The 14,987-nt window shown below is 53.1% G+C and overlaps 1 protein-coding gene across 1 annotated transcript; it reads left to right on the top strand.

The window, feature by feature from the left end:
• The first annotated feature begins 244 nt into the window (after nucleotides 1-244).
• On the top strand, nucleotides 245-14,628 carry LOC140716456 (polyadenylate-binding protein 2-B-like). Its single transcript, XM_073029202.1, is given in 8 exon segments — nucleotides 245-423; nucleotides 980-1,088; nucleotides 8,090-8,157; nucleotides 11,440-11,546; nucleotides 11,664-11,751; nucleotides 13,509-13,571; nucleotides 13,573-13,655; nucleotides 14,458-14,628. Coding segments are annotated over 8 exon segments (687 nt in total). The 5' UTR covers nucleotides 245-294; the 3' UTR covers nucleotides 14,498-14,628.
• The last annotated feature ends 359 nt before the right edge of the window (nucleotides 14,629-14,987 follow it).

Genomic DNA, 14,987 nt, shown 5'->3' with positions numbered 1-14,987 from the left:
GGGCGGGACAAACTGTAAGTGCTGGGGTGAGAAACGAGAGCCGATTGGCGTAGAGGTGGCGGGGATGGAGTTCCGTTGCGAAATAGCCAATAGACGCCGAGGACAGGGAGCCACGTGTTGCTGGGGACGGCCGTGCGGTTGTGAAGGCGGGTCCTTCATGGAAATCTACCAATGAACGCAGAGAAGGCGGAGCGCGAAGCCAATGAGCTACGGGGAGGGGGTGGAAAGGCGGAGCCACGGCAGCTCTCGCGAGAGTAGACGTCGGCGGTAGTAGCGACTAGTGGCGGCACTAAGATGGCGGAGGCGGACTACGAGAACGGCGCCGAGGAGTCGCTGATAGAGGAGCCGCACCGCGGTCTGGATGAGTCCGGGGACGGCGCCGCCACGGACGGCCTGGACGACTCGGCGATGATCGAGGACCCGGTGGGCGGCGGGAAGAGGGGGTGCGGGAACTGGAGCTGGGTGGGGGGGAGGGTGTGGGAAACGTGCGGGCGCCCCAGCAACGGGAACAGCGGAGATGGGGGAGGAGTGTCACGTGTTGTGACCTTGACGTCAGCCGTGGGGCGGGCCAGTGTAGCGCCCAGGTCATGGTGGGGTGAGGGGTCGGGGTAGTGGGGGTGTCCAAGAGGGGTCACGTGGTCGGGAGCCCAACTTTTCTGCCATTAAGGGGATGGGCGAGGGGGTTAAAGGGTGACGAGACGGGGGTAAATCAGGTGGTAATATGAGAGTGGGTTGGGAGAGAGTGGGTGTGACAGGGTGGGGTACGGGGAAATGCTTGAATGAAGAATGGTTGAAGGGGAAAGGTATATTTTTGGGTATCAAGTTATGGGGCAAGTTAGGCGGATGGTGAGTGGGAACTGGGCACAGTGTGGAAGGGGCTTGTACTCGGGCTCTTTTTAAGTTTCCCTTCGCCGCCTCTTAAAAAACCCTGACCCCGAATCCTCCAATCCTGATCACTGCCTCTTCCCGCCCCTCCCAGGAGCTGGAGGCCATCAAGGCCCGGGTGCGGGAAATGGAGGAGGAGGCGGAGAAGCTGAAGGAACTGCAGAATGAAGTGGAGAAACAGATGAACATGAGCCCACCACCTTGTAAGTGCCCCCTCCCAAATCCCCTTTCCTTCCCGTTCACCCCCACCACCCCCCAGCTACGCAGTGTGGGCAAACACTTCCCCTTACACACCCACACCCACCCGGCGTGGCCCTTTGCATCTCCTTGACCATCCACACCCTTCTCTCTGTCTGCAAGAACCCCCAGCCTGCCACTCCACTTTCCCAGCCCTGGAGAGGCCACACTGGGAATACCGTGTGGCTGTGTTGGAGAGCTTTACAGAGGAGATTCCCTAGGCGGTTGTGTTGGGCTTGCCCTTTTCTCACGATACCAGGGGGGTGGAGGGGCAGGTAGTGTTGACAAAGCAGGTGGGGTGTTTGCAAAAGCACTTGAACAGATTAGGAGAGTTGGCAAAGGTGTGGCGGAAGGAATGTAGTGTAGGTAAGTGTGGTCTTGCACCTTAGTCGAAGGAATAACGATGCAGACTGCTTTCTAAGTTCAAAATACAGGATTGTTTAATGTCATTTCCAGTACACGAGTGTAAAGGAGAACAAAATAATTGTTACTTCTGATCCAGTGCAGTGCAAAAAGACAATAATAAAAAGTAAAGGTAAATACATAAAACATAGATCATATGTTAATTTATAGTTGTGTTAGGCACAGGAGTGTCTGTACATAAGGTGAATTTGACAGGAAATGATAAAGTAGTGGTGATGGGGGGGGTTAGTAGGGGGAGACGTTCATCAGCCTTACTGCCTGGGCAAAGTAGTTGTTTTTGAGTGTGGTGGCCCTGGAATGAGTGGCATGTCACCTCCGTCCTGATGGGGGTGGGACAAGCAGTCCATGAGCTGGAGATGTGGGATCCTTCGTGGGGTTGCTGGCTTTTTTTCCGGCACCTCGATGGCAGGCGGGCTGGTGCCAGTGACGCAGCGGGTGGTAATGACTACCCGTTGCAGTGACGCAGCGGGTGGTAATGACTACCCGTTGCAGTGACGCAGCGGGTGGTAATGACTACCCGTTGCAGTGACGCAGCGGGTGGTAATGACTACCCGTTGCAGTGACGCAGCGGGTGGTAATGGCTACCCGTTGCAGTGACGCAGCGGGTGGTAATGACTACACGTTGCAGTGACGCAGCGGGTGGTAATGACTACACGTTGCAGTGACGCAGCGGGTGGTAATGACTACCCGTTGCAGTGACGCAGCGGGTGGTAATGACTACCCGTTGCAGTGACGCAGCGGGTGGTAATGACTACCCGTTGCAGTGACGCAGCGGGTGGTAATGACTACCCGTTGCAGTGACGCAGCGGGTGGTAATGACTACCCGTTGCAGTGACGCAGCGGGTGGTAATGACTACCCGTTGCAGTGACGCAGCGGGTGGTAATGACTACCCGTTGCAGTGACGCAGCGGGTGGTAATGACTACCCGTTGCAGTGACGCAGCGGGTGGTAATGACTACCCGTTGCAGTGACGCAGCGGGTGGTAATGACTACCCGTTGCAGTGACGCAGCGGGTGGTAATGACTACCCGTTGCAGTGACGCAGCGGGTGGTAATGACTACCCGTTGCAGTGACGCAGCGGGTGGTAATGACTACCCGTTGCAGAGCTGCTGCAGTGCCGTTTCTGTGCCGCGCAGTGACGCAGCGGGTGGTAATGACTACCCGTTGCAGAGCCGTTTCTGTGCCGCGCAGTGACGCAGCGGGTGGTAATGACTATCCGTTGCAGTGACGCAGCGGGTGGTAATGACTACCCGTTGCAGTGACGCAGCGGGTGGTAATGACTATCCGTTGCAGTGACGCAGCGGGTGGTAATGACTACCCGTTGCAGTGACGCAGCGGGTGGTAATGACTACCCGTTGCAGTGACGCAGCGGGTGGTAATGACTACCCGTTGCAGAGCCGTTTCTGTGCCGCGCAGTGATGCAGCGGGTGGTAATGACTATCCGTTGCAGTGACGCAGCGGGTGGTAATGACTACCCGTTGCAGTGACGCAGCGGGTGGTAATGACTACCCGTTGCAGTGACGCAGCGGGTGGTAATGACTACCCGTTGCAGTGACGCAGCGGGTGGTAATGACTACCCGTTGCAGTGACGCAGCGGGTGGTAATGACTACCCGTTGCAGTGACGCAGCGGGTGGTAATGACTACCCGTTGCAGTGACGCAGCGGGTGGTAATGACTACCCGTTGCAGAGCCGTTTCTGTGCCGCGCAGTGACGCAGCGGGTGGTAATGACTATCCGTTGCAGTGACGCAGCGGGTGGTAATGACTATCCGTTGCAGTGACGCAGCGGGTGGTAATGACTACCCGTTGCAGAGCCGTTTCTGTGCCGTTTCTGTGCCGCGCAGTGACGCAGCGGGTGGTAATGACTATCCGTTGCAGTGACGCAGCGGGTGGTAATGACTACCCGTTGCAGTGACGCAGCGGGTGGTAATGACTACCCGTTGCAGAGCCGTTTCTGTGCCGCGCAGTGATGCAGCGGGTGGTAATGACTATCCGTTGCAGTGACGCAGCGGGTGGTAATGACTACCCGTTGCAGAGCCGTTTCTGTGCCGCGCAGTGATGCAGCGGGTGGTAATGACTATCCGTTGCAGTGACGCAGCGGGTGGTAATGACTATCCGTTGCAGTGATGCAGCGGGTGGTAATGACTACCCGTTGCAGTGACGCAGCGGGTGGTAATGACTACCCGTTGCAGAGCCGTTTCTGTGCCGCGCAGTGATGCAGCGGGTGGTAATGACTATCCGTTGCAGTGACGCAGCGGGTGGTAATGACTATCCGTTGCAGTGATGCAGCGGGTGGTAATGACTATCCGTTGCAGTGATGCAGCGGGTGGTAATGACTACCCGTTGCAGAGCCGTTTCTGTGCCGCGCAGTGATGCAGCGGGTGGTAATGACTACCCGTTGCAGTGACGCAGCGGGTGGTAATGACTACCCGTTGCAGTGACGCAGCGGGTGGTAATGACTACCCGTTGCAGTGACGCAGCGGGTGGTAATGACTACCCGTTGCAGAGCCGTTTCTGTGCCGCGCAGTGACGCAGCGGGTGGTAATGACTACCCGTTGCAGAGCCGTTTCTGTGCCGCGCAGTGACGCAGTGGGTGGTAATGACTACCCATTGCAGTGCCGTTTCTGTGCCGCGCAGTGACGCAGCGGGTGGTAATGACTACCCGTTGCAGTGACGCAGCGGGTGGTAATGACTACCCGTTGCAGAGCTGCTGCAGTGCCGTTTCTGTGCCGCGCAGTGACGCAGCGGGTGGTAATGACTACCCGTTGCAGTGATGCAGCGGGTGGTAATGACTACCCGTTGCAGTGATGCAGCGGGTGGTAATGACTACCCGTTGCAGTGATGCAGCGGGTGGTAATGACTACCCGTTGCAGTGATGCAGCGGGTGGTAATGACTACCCGTTGCAGTGACGCAGCGGGTGGTAATGACTACCCGTTGCAGTGACGCAGCGGGTGGTAATGACTACCCGTTGCAGTGACGCAGCGGGTGGTAATGACTACCCGTTGCAGAGCCGTTTCTGTGCCGCGCAGTGATGCAGCGGGTGGTAATGACTATCCGTTGCAGTGACGCAGCGGGTGGTAATGACTATCCGTTGCAGTGATGCAGCGGGTGGTAATGACTACCCGTTGCAGTGACGCAGCGGGTGGTAATGACTATCCGTTGCAGTGATGCAGCGGGTGGTAATGACTACCCGTTGCAGTGACGCAGCGGGTGGTAATGACTACCCATTGCAGAGCCGTTTCTGTGCCGCGCAGTGACGCAGTGGGTGGTAATGACTACCCATTGCAGTGCCGTTTCTGTGCCGCGCAGTGACGCAGCGGGTGGTAATGACTACCCGTTGCAGTGACGCAGCGGGTGGTAATGACTACCCGTTGCAGTGACGCAGCGGGTGGTAATGACTACCCGTTGCAGAGCCGTTTCTGTGCCGCGCAGTGACGCAGCGGGTGGTAATGACTACCCATTGCAGTGCCGCGCAGTGACGCAGCGGGTGGTAATGACTACCCATTGCAGTGCCGTTTCTGTGCCGCGCAGTGATGCAGCAGGTCGATGCTGTCAGCAGAAAGACGTCAGTGTAGATGTGGGTTCATCTTGGATATACAAAGGGACTTTGGAGTCCTGGTACAGTATTCCCTAAAGGTTAGGGATGCAATGTTAGCATTCATTTTCATAGGGCTAGAATGTAAAACCACTGATGTAACACTGAGCCTTTAAAAGACCATAAGAACAAAATTAGGCCATTTGGCTCATCGACGCTACTCTCTGGCTTTCTGCCATGGCTGGTTTCTTTTCCCTCTCGATGCCATTCCCCTGCCTTCTCCCTGTAACCACGGATGCCTTTACCAATCAAGAACCTATATACTTGTAAAGAATTCCACAAACTTGCCACCCTCTGGCTAAAGAAATTTCCTCCTCAGCTCTATTCTAATGGGTGGCCCTCTATTCTGAGGCTGTCCCCTCAGGTCTGAGACTCCTCTATAGGAAACAGCCTCTCCAAATCCACTTTTATCTACGTCTTTCAAAATTTGATAGATTTCTGAGATTCCCCCCCCCCCCCCCCCCCACCTTTGACATTCTGCTTAACTCCAGCGAGTACGGACCCAGCGCCGTCCAGCATACAGTTCACCCTTTCATCCTTTCATTCCCGGGTTAATTCTTGGGCCGTCTCCAATGCCGGTACATCCTTTCTCAAGTGTGGTCTGCCCAGAGCTTTATAAACCCTCAGCATTAGATCCTTGCTTGGTGAATGCTAACACTGTATTTGCATTCCTTTCCACTGACTCACCCTGCAGGCTAGGCTTTGATCAGACCGCAGTTAACGGTAAGGGTGGCAGGGTGCTCCTTCCCTTTGCTAGCCTGTAGGTCACCTTCGGGTAACGTTGTAGCCCCCACCCACAATCAAGGTCACTGGGAGCAGGGGATGCGTGTCTCAAGTCCTGGCTATGTGACTGCTGGCAACAGGCAGACAATCTCTTCAGAGTATTGATAATGGCTGGGGTCACCCGTCTGGTAAAGACACTGCCCAGGAAAGGCATTGACAAACCAGCTCTGTAGAAAGAACAGTCAAGGTCAAAGCCATGATCGGCCGCATCACGCGTCATGGCACACTGAATAAATATTAAGGGTTACTGGGTGTCTAGGGAGAGAATAGATTCCCTTAAAGGAAATGGGGAAGATTTTAAATCAGCATCTCTCTTCACTTCTACTGTGGAAGAAACAACTGAAGCTCAGGAAGTGAGGGTGATGCCTTGGACACGACGGACTGTCGCAGCTCCAGAAAACTGGTTGGGCTGCACTTGGAGTGTTGTGTTCAGTTCTGGTTGCCTCAGTACAGGATGGAGAGAGATGTGGAGATCGACCGGGATGCTGTTTGAGTGGGCTCGGGCTTCTCGCTGTGGAGCAGAGGAAGATGAGAGTTGATTTGATGGAGGGGTACGAGATGATAAAGAGCCGGTGCCTTTTGTTGCAGGGCTTTTGGCCTGATTGGTTTTCTTAGTCTCGTGTACATCGAAACGTGCGGTGAAGTACTTCGTTAACACCGTCTGAGCCTTGTGCTGATCTGTGAGGTTGCCTGGCTTCTGATACCAATAGATAGCCCACAGATCCTGAATCGTAACCCTGACTGTTGTGGAATGTGGAAGGAATCCACACGGTCACAGGGAAGAGCTACAAAATGCTTACACTGTGCTGGGAATTGATCTCAGATCGGTGATCACACTAGCCGATTTGCTACAGTGCTGCCCCAATGCCAAATACCACCAGAGGACATTCTCTTAAGGTGACTGGAGGTTAGAGGGAGCATGTCAGGTACACGGGTGAGTGCATGGAATGCAGGGTTGGGAGTGTTGGTAGAGGCAGATGTGTTTGGGACACTTCAGAGACTCTTGGCGAGGGTCGACCATGGTGGTTGTGTCCTAGCTGTACGATATGGAGAGCAAGCTGTTGCCCTCACAGCAAACGCCCTTTCTCCACGCAACTGGTGAACCCAAAGGAACGGCAGAGATTGATACAGGTTGGCACCAGGAGTGGCCAGTCGGCGTTGAACAAAATGTAGGACTGCCTTGGAGACTCCAGCTCAGGACTTCCCTCTGGGTTCACTCCCGACTCCTTCCCCGTGAGTGGGTCTGGCCGCAAGGCAGCGGAGGTTTGAGATCAGAGTTTTCCTTCTAGATGAGCTGACGAGCCCCATCTGCCCGAAGCGACTGGTTTTAAGGAGCCAGCAACCCACCTTTGCCCCTTCTCCTGTCAGTAGAAACAGTTCTGCCAGGCTTAGTAGCTAAGCCCCACCCACGTGAAGGCCAGGAGCTGGAGTTGGTTGTCAGAGGCTATTTGAGGAGCATGCTGTTGGGAGCATTTAATAGGCAGTGGGAGCTTGTCCCCATTGCCTCTGCCAGCTATAACAACCTTAAGGAACCAACTCTTAGATAGATTGGATGAAAGAAGAGTGGAGGGTTATGTGGGAGAGATGGAAACACGGTTAGATAGATCTTGGAGTAGGTTAAGCTCAAGTTTAATCCTTCAGGTTAAAATTCTGGAACATGCTGTGGGCCGAAGGGCCTGTTCTAATAGTGGAAATATTAGCAGTGTTTAAAAGCCATCCAGATAGTTGCATGGTCAGGAGGTTAAGAGGACTCAAGTAGAAACATAGAAAATAGGTTCAGGAGTAGGCCATTCGGCCCTTCGAGCCTGCACTGCCATTCAGTATGATCGTGGCTCAGAACCTTGTACCTGCCTTCGCTCCATACCCCCGATCCCTTTAGCCACACAGGCCATATCTAACTTCCTCTTAAATATAGCCAATGAACCGGCCTCAACTGTTTCCTGTGGCAGAGAATTCCACAGATTCACCACTCTCTGTGTGAAGAAGTTTCTCCTCATCTCGGTCCTAAAAGGCTTCCCCTTTATCCTTAAACTGTGACCCCTCGTTTTGGTGGATGAGACTAGCTTGCAAGGCAGCTCAGTCAGCATGGGCCTGTTTCTGTGACTCTACACTTGTCCCCACAGTCCTACTCACTGGCCCCCCTCATGTTGTCCTCCTCTCTTACAGCTGGTCCTGTCATCATGTCGGTGGAGGAGCGGATGGAAGCGGACGCGCGGTCCATTTACGTTGGTAACGTGAGTACAGCCTCCCTACTCCCCGCCGCTTGCACTGTTCGACCCTACTTCACCATTCCCTCTGAGCTGTGCTGGAGGAACTCAGCAGGTCAGGCAGCATCCGTAGAAGCGAGCAGTCGACATTCGACATTTTGTGCAGCTGCACAGTAACTGCAATGCTCTCACACATGTAGCCTCTATTGTCGTGCAGCTGGGATTTTCTTTTGTATAAGAGCTATGGGTAACCCTAGGTAATTTCTAAAGTAAGTACATGTTCGGCACAGCATTGTGGGCCGAAGTTTTCTATGTAGTTAGTTATTAATGAATATAATGCATACACTTTTTAATAAACAAACAAACAACAAATGAAACATTTTAGAGCTTCAGAGATCTTCATTGTCAGTGTTTCAAGTTACAATACTGTTTAAAAATTGTTATAATAAACAGAGAATGGAAGTCGGCAGCTCATCGTTAATGAACTTCTGGCTTGCTGAACACCAACGCCATCTAGTCCAAAACATTTTACTTTTGCCATTGTGCACGGCAGTTGTTTTGAATTCCTGACATTCACTTATGTTGTAAGTTGTGGTTTGTGTTTGACATGTATGGTACAAAAAAAACATTTAAAACACTGTGCAGGGTACAGACAGCGTAAAAAAAATTTCCTGCTCAGAGCAATGGTTTGTGCAGCTGGAAAAACAAGCAGAGGGAGAATTTGCCCTACTTCCACCCCCCCCCCCCCCCCCCCCCAATGTGGTGCTTCTGTGACTGAATTACAACTGAGTCACACAGAAGCTTTCACTGGGAAATACAAAAGCAAAGTTCCAACACATCATTCTCTGCGACTTCTGTAATCTCCAAAGGGATCTTTCATTAAAAGAAGTGGCAGTGTGATGAGGATGTTAGGAGAATTCAGGGTGACTTGGATAGGCTGGGTGAGTGGGCAGATACTTGGCAGATGATGTTTAATGTGAATAAGTGAGGTTATCCACTTTGGGAGTAAGAACAGGAAGGCAGATTATTATCTGAACGGTGCAGAGTTAGGTAAGGGAGAAATACAAAGAGATCTAGGAGTCCTTCTTCATCAGTCACTGAAGGTGAATGAGCAAGTGCAGCAGGCAGTGAAGAAGGCTAATGGAATGTTGGCCTTTATTACAAAGGGAATTGAGTACAAGAGCAAGGAAATCCTTTTGCATTTGTACAGGGCCCTGGTGAGACCACACCTGGAGTATTGTGTACAGTTTTGGTCTCCGGGGTTAAGGAAGGACATCCTGGCTGTGGAGGAAGTGCAGCGTAGATTCACAAGGTTAATTCCTGGGATGTCAGGAGTGTCTTACGCAGAGAGGTTAGAGAGATTGGGCTTGTACACACGGGAATTTAGGAGATTGAGAGGGGATCTGATTGCAACATATAAGATTATTAAGGGATTGGACAAGATAGAGGCAGGAAATATGTTTCAGATGCTGGGAGAGTCTAGTACCAGAGGGCATGGTTTAAGAATAAGGGGTAGGTCATTTAGGACAGAGTTAAGGAAAAACTTCTTCTCCCAGAGAGTTGTGGGGGTGTGGAATGCTCTGCCTCAGAAGGCAGTGGAGGCCAATTCTCTGGATGCTTTCAAGAAGGAGCTAGATAGGTATCTTATGGATAGGGGAATCAAGGGATATGAGGACAAGGCAGGAACTGGGTATTGATAGTAGATGATCAGCAATGATCTCAGAATGGTGGTGCAGGCTCGAAGGGCCGAATGGTCTACTTCTGCACCTATTGTCTATTAAACACATCTTTACTTCCATTGCCCCTCGCTTCCCACTGGGATTGCTCCATCTGTGATTCCCTCGTCCATTCATCCCTCCCCGCTAACCTTCCTCCCTTGCTTCCATTCAGTGCCCCACACAATCCTTCCAGGTGAGACATTTTGCCTGTGAACGTGCTGGGGTTGTCGATTGTATCTGGTGCTCCTAATGCAGCTGCCTCTGAGACCGGTTGTAAACTTGGGGAACGAGCTGATCACCAGGCTGTCCTCCTTCCCCTCCCACACCTTTTTATTCTGCTGTTTCCCCCCTTCCCTTCTAATTCCGAAGTAGGGTCTCGGCCCACAACATGGACAGTTTGTTTATTTCTGTGGATGCTGAGTTCCTCCAGCATTTTGTGTGTGTTACTCTGCATTCAATACTGTGTTCGAAAAGCACAAGCTCCAGGCTCCCAGACGGTCCCCTTTTTGATGCTCTGTTGAGGGATGGGTTCACAGCTGACCGGGACTAACCTGTCGTGAGCTGTGCATTAACTGGCAGGGGTACACCTTCGACAGCGTGTTAGCGGCAGCATCCTTTGTCAATACGAGAGATCCCGCAGACATTGGAACTCAGCATCTACAGAGGGCAATGAACGGTTGATGTTCAGCAACAGCTCGTATTCTGTGAGGGTAGCCTCCGAACCAGCGGCGTGAGCATTGATTTCTCCAACTTCACCACCCCTTTTCCGTTTCCCATTCTGGTTCTCCTCACACCCACCCATCAAGTCCCTCTGGTTCATCTCCTCTTTCTTCCGTTGTCTGCTGTTGTCTTCCGATAGATTCCTCCTTCATCCCTTTATCGCTGGTCTCATCTTTCATCTACCAGTTGTGCTGTTCCTACCCACCCTCCCCCCTTTATTCTGGCTTCTTTCCCCTTCATAGTTGCTGCCTGACCTGCTGAGGTCCTCCAGGGTTTGGTGTGTGTTGCTCTGGAACTTTTCGTCTGTTGTCTGTAAGACAATGGAGCAGAATTAGGCCGTTTGGCCCATCTTCTCCCCCCCCGTGTAGTTTCAATGGGACAGGATCAGAAAGTCCCACACCCAGTGATTGGCTTCACCAGCCGCAAAGCATCTGTTGGAAGTTAAATCGTGCACGGGTTTTATTTCCTGAAGGCTGGTTATCATATTTGTTCAACCACAGTGTCACAAATCTAGAATGACAGTACTGACCTACCTTCCCCTCTGCCCCATCTACACGCTGCACCTCTGCCCCTCCCTGTACTGTGTTAAGCACAGCCTTTCGTCTGTCCCACTTCCCCCCGTAGGCGGCCACGTTCTCCCACCCCCCCCTCGTTCTGTGCTGACTGCGGCTCCCCCTCCCTGTACTGTGTTAAGCACAGCCTTCCCCCCCGTAGGCGGCCACGTTCTCCCACCCCCCCCCCCTCGTTCTGTGCTGACTGCGGCTCCCCCTCCCTGTACTGTGTTAAGCACAGCCTTCCCCCCCGTAGGTGGCCACGTTCTCTCCCCCCCCCCTCGTTCTGTGCTGACTGCGGCTCCCCCTCCCTCCGCCAGGTGGACTACGGGGCAACGGCAGAGGAGTTGGAGGCTCACTTCCATGGCTGTGGTTCCGTCAACAGAGTGACCATCCTGTGTGACAAGTTCACCGGGCACCCCAAGGGGTGAGTGACAGCGCTGGGCGGAGGGAGAGGGGGGAATGGGAGCGAGGAGGGCTCCAGGGAGGGGAGAGAGGCCTCTCCTTGCCCTTCTTACCTCTGTTCTCTCTCACCCACCCGTAGCTTCGCCTACATCGAGTTCTCAGACAAGGAGTCCGTGCGGACGGCCATGGCACTGGACGACTCCCTCTTCAGAGGCCGACAGATCAAGGTGAGGGGGTGGGGAGGGTGCATCCCTCACATTCACACGGTTCAGCTAGGCACCCCACCCTCCCCGTGTCTCTGTTGCGATCGGAATTGGTTTCTTATTGTGACTTGTACCCAGATACCATGAAGAGTTTTGTCTTACACATTCCCACCGTTCATATTCGTACAGAGCGCGTTGAGGTAGAACAAGGGGAAGCGGAGTGTAGAGTGACGTTTGACGGCTACTGAAAAAGTCCAGTGCAGGCAGAGAATAAGTTGCAAGATCATAATGAGGTAGACAGTGTGGTCTTATTGTTGAATATTCTGATAACAGCAGGGTAGAAAACTCCTTCAGCCTGCTGGTATGTGCTTTGTGCTGACCCTTGGACCAACTCCAAGATCACATAGCCCTGCGTTTTTCTTTCAGCCGCCAGCACGGTAGTGTCGTGGTTAGCACGGCGTTTCACATTTCAATCCCACCTCTGCCTGTCTCAGGAGTTTGTGGGTTTCTTCCAGCAACCCAGATGTGCTGGTCGGTAAGTTAATTGGTCACGATGATTAGACAGGTAGGTTGCTGGCCAGTGTGGCTGATCGGGCCGGAAGGGCCTGTTCTGCTCTGTATCTCTAAGTGCTCCAGCACCACCCCTGGCAGAGCGTTCCATGCACACCACTGTGTTTTTACAAGAAGCTACCCCTGACATCCCCCTCCACGTTTCTCCATTCACCTTCACTCGTACATGAGCCCTTTGCTCCCTGGGGAGATGGCACTGGCTATCCACTCTAGCAAGTTGCCTCTCATCCTTCACTCTAAAGAGAAAACCGTTCCTCAGCCTTTCCTCGTAAGATAGGCAACACCCTGATAAATCTCCTCTGCACCCTCTCTGAAGCTTCCATGTCCTCCCTTTGTGAGGGGACCAGAACTGAGCACTGTATTCCAAGGGTGGTCTAACCAGAGGTTTGCAACATTACCTTGTGGCTCTTCAAACCCAATCCCTGACTATTGAAGACCAACACAGGCTGAGCTTTCTTAGTTACCCTATCAACTTGCACGGTAACTTTAAAGTGCAAAGTACACAGCATCATGTACAACCCTGAAATCCGTTCTACTCAAAAATATCTGTAGAATAATAACTATAACAGAACTGCCCAACTGGGGCGTTCAGCTGGTCTGCAGAAGAGAGCAAACTGCAAATGCAAAAAGCAACAATGGTAAGATGAATAAGCAGTAAATATTGAGAATCGGAGATGAGAGCCCTTGCACGTGAGCCCGCAGGTTTGTGGTGATTGGGTGAGTTTGGTTCAAGAACCTGATGATTGATCTGTTCCTGAACCCCGGAGCTCCTGTGGGCTGCAACAGGAAGAGATCATGACCAGAGGGTGATGGGTGCTGTCTTCCTACAGTAGAGTTTCATGTAGATGTGCTCAGCGTCTGGGAGGGCTTTACCCGCGATGGGCGGGGCCGAATCCACTGTTGGTAGGGTATCTGAGGACCGATCTTGGTGTTTTGTACAGATGAAAGGAGAAGCTTGCTCGCGGTGGCTTCACAGACACGTCGTATCGGGCGAGCAGGGTTCACAAGGAAAGTGTAAACTAAACATAAGTGATGCAAAATTTTTACAAGAACACTGGGCAGAAATGACCGTCACTAGTTGCTGTACCGAGGGAGTAACGAGCAGGTTGGCTAAGGATCAGAATGGTTGAAGGGAAGTAGCTGTTCCTGGTGTCGTGTGACCTCCCCCCCCACCCCTGGCGACTCTCTGACCCTCGCCCTGTGTCTCTCAGGTGGTGTTGAAGAGGACGAACCGCCCGGGGATCAGTACCACAGACCGAGGTTGGCCGCGCTCCCCGGTTCCGGGCCAGGGCCAGCTACTCCAGCAGAGCCCGTTTCTACAGTGGATATGTCCCCCGGCCCCGGGGCAGGGCCTTCAGGTCTGGGGCGTGCAGGGGACGGGGCCTGTGTCTGGGGCGAGGGGTTGAGCTCTTTGAGCAGGGGTAGTTGCTCGAGGCAAGGGGCAGTGTTTTTTTTGGGGGGGGGGGGCTGAGGTCTCCGAGGAGCCAAGTGGGAGGAGTGGACACCCCTGTTCTCCACGATGGTCAGAACAGAGGTGAGATGACGAGGAACTCTCCTGAGCCCCATAATCTATCCCACTGGCTGTGCTCTTTCCCCCTCCCCCCACCCCGCTTCTCCTGTTGGCGACCTTGCAGCAGGACTCTGGTCTGATTGGAAGTGTTCTGACAGCAGGAACACCTGGGGAAGATCTTCCCCCTCCCCCTCAGTCCAGGGAGCGAGGGCTCCACTTATTCCCCTCCGGAACGACATGGGGTGCTGTTCAGCACGGTCCTGCCTATTCCGAAGTTTGAGTGTTGCTGGGGCTGACTCCTGCTTCCGGGAGTGTGCTCGGGGTCTGAAGAGACCGATAGTGACGTGGTTTCCGTGAAGGCTTGCCGCTGTGAAACGCGTCAGGTTGGCCGGGGGAGACTCCCGTTGCCGAGGTGAGATGGAGGCTGGGAGACAGATCAAAGTTGTGGGGGAGGAGTGTCCTGTTGCCAGGGAGCCCCTGTGGCCTGTGACATGTTGGGACATGGAGGGAGTCCAAAGCCCCACCCGTCCCAGAACAGATTGGGAGGGAGGGGAGAGAGAGTCCGAAGGCACCCCGCCCCCTCCTCTTTTATCTCGCCTGATTGTCGACGTTCTGTATGCAGACTAATGAGTTACCTCTCTCTTTTACAGGGGACGAGGGCGAGCTTCATCCTGGTACTCCCCTTACTAATCCCATGGAGAAATGTTCCCCCCCTCCTCCACCTCCCCTCTCCCTATCCCCCCATCCTTCCCCTCACTCCCTTCAGGAAAAAAAGTCCCAAAAGATTTAAAAAAAGAACAAGAAAATTAAAGAAAAGAAGAAAAAAAATGAAAAGAAGAAAAAAATACAAATATATATTAAAAAAAAGCCGAGAGGCAGAGGTCGGGGTGGAGCCCCGCCAGGGGAGTGTATTAGTGGTGACAGTATTGGTAAGGTGTCGTTGGGCTCCTTCAACCTCCAATTCACACTGACATCGGTTTGCTTTTGGGACAAGGCCGTTTTTTTAACTTCTTATTTCTCCTCCCCCTGTGAGGCTACGGGATTTGAAATGGAATTTGTTTATTTCTCTCTCTCTCTCTCTCTCTCTGTCCCTCTCCTTCCCACCCTTCTATCTCTCTCGCCCTTTTTTCTACCCTCCCTGTCTCCTCTCCCTCCTCTCTCACCCACTGTCCCACCACCT

Source organism: Hemitrygon akajei, chromosome 25, assembly GCF_048418815.1.
Source record: "Hemitrygon akajei chromosome 25, sHemAka1.3, whole genome shotgun sequence".
NCBI lineage: Eukaryota > Metazoa > Chordata > Chondrichthyes > Myliobatiformes > Dasyatidae > Hemitrygon > Hemitrygon akajei.
The sequence above is the reverse complement of the archived record's forward strand: the minus strand, read 5'-3'. Positions and strand labels throughout refer to the sequence as shown.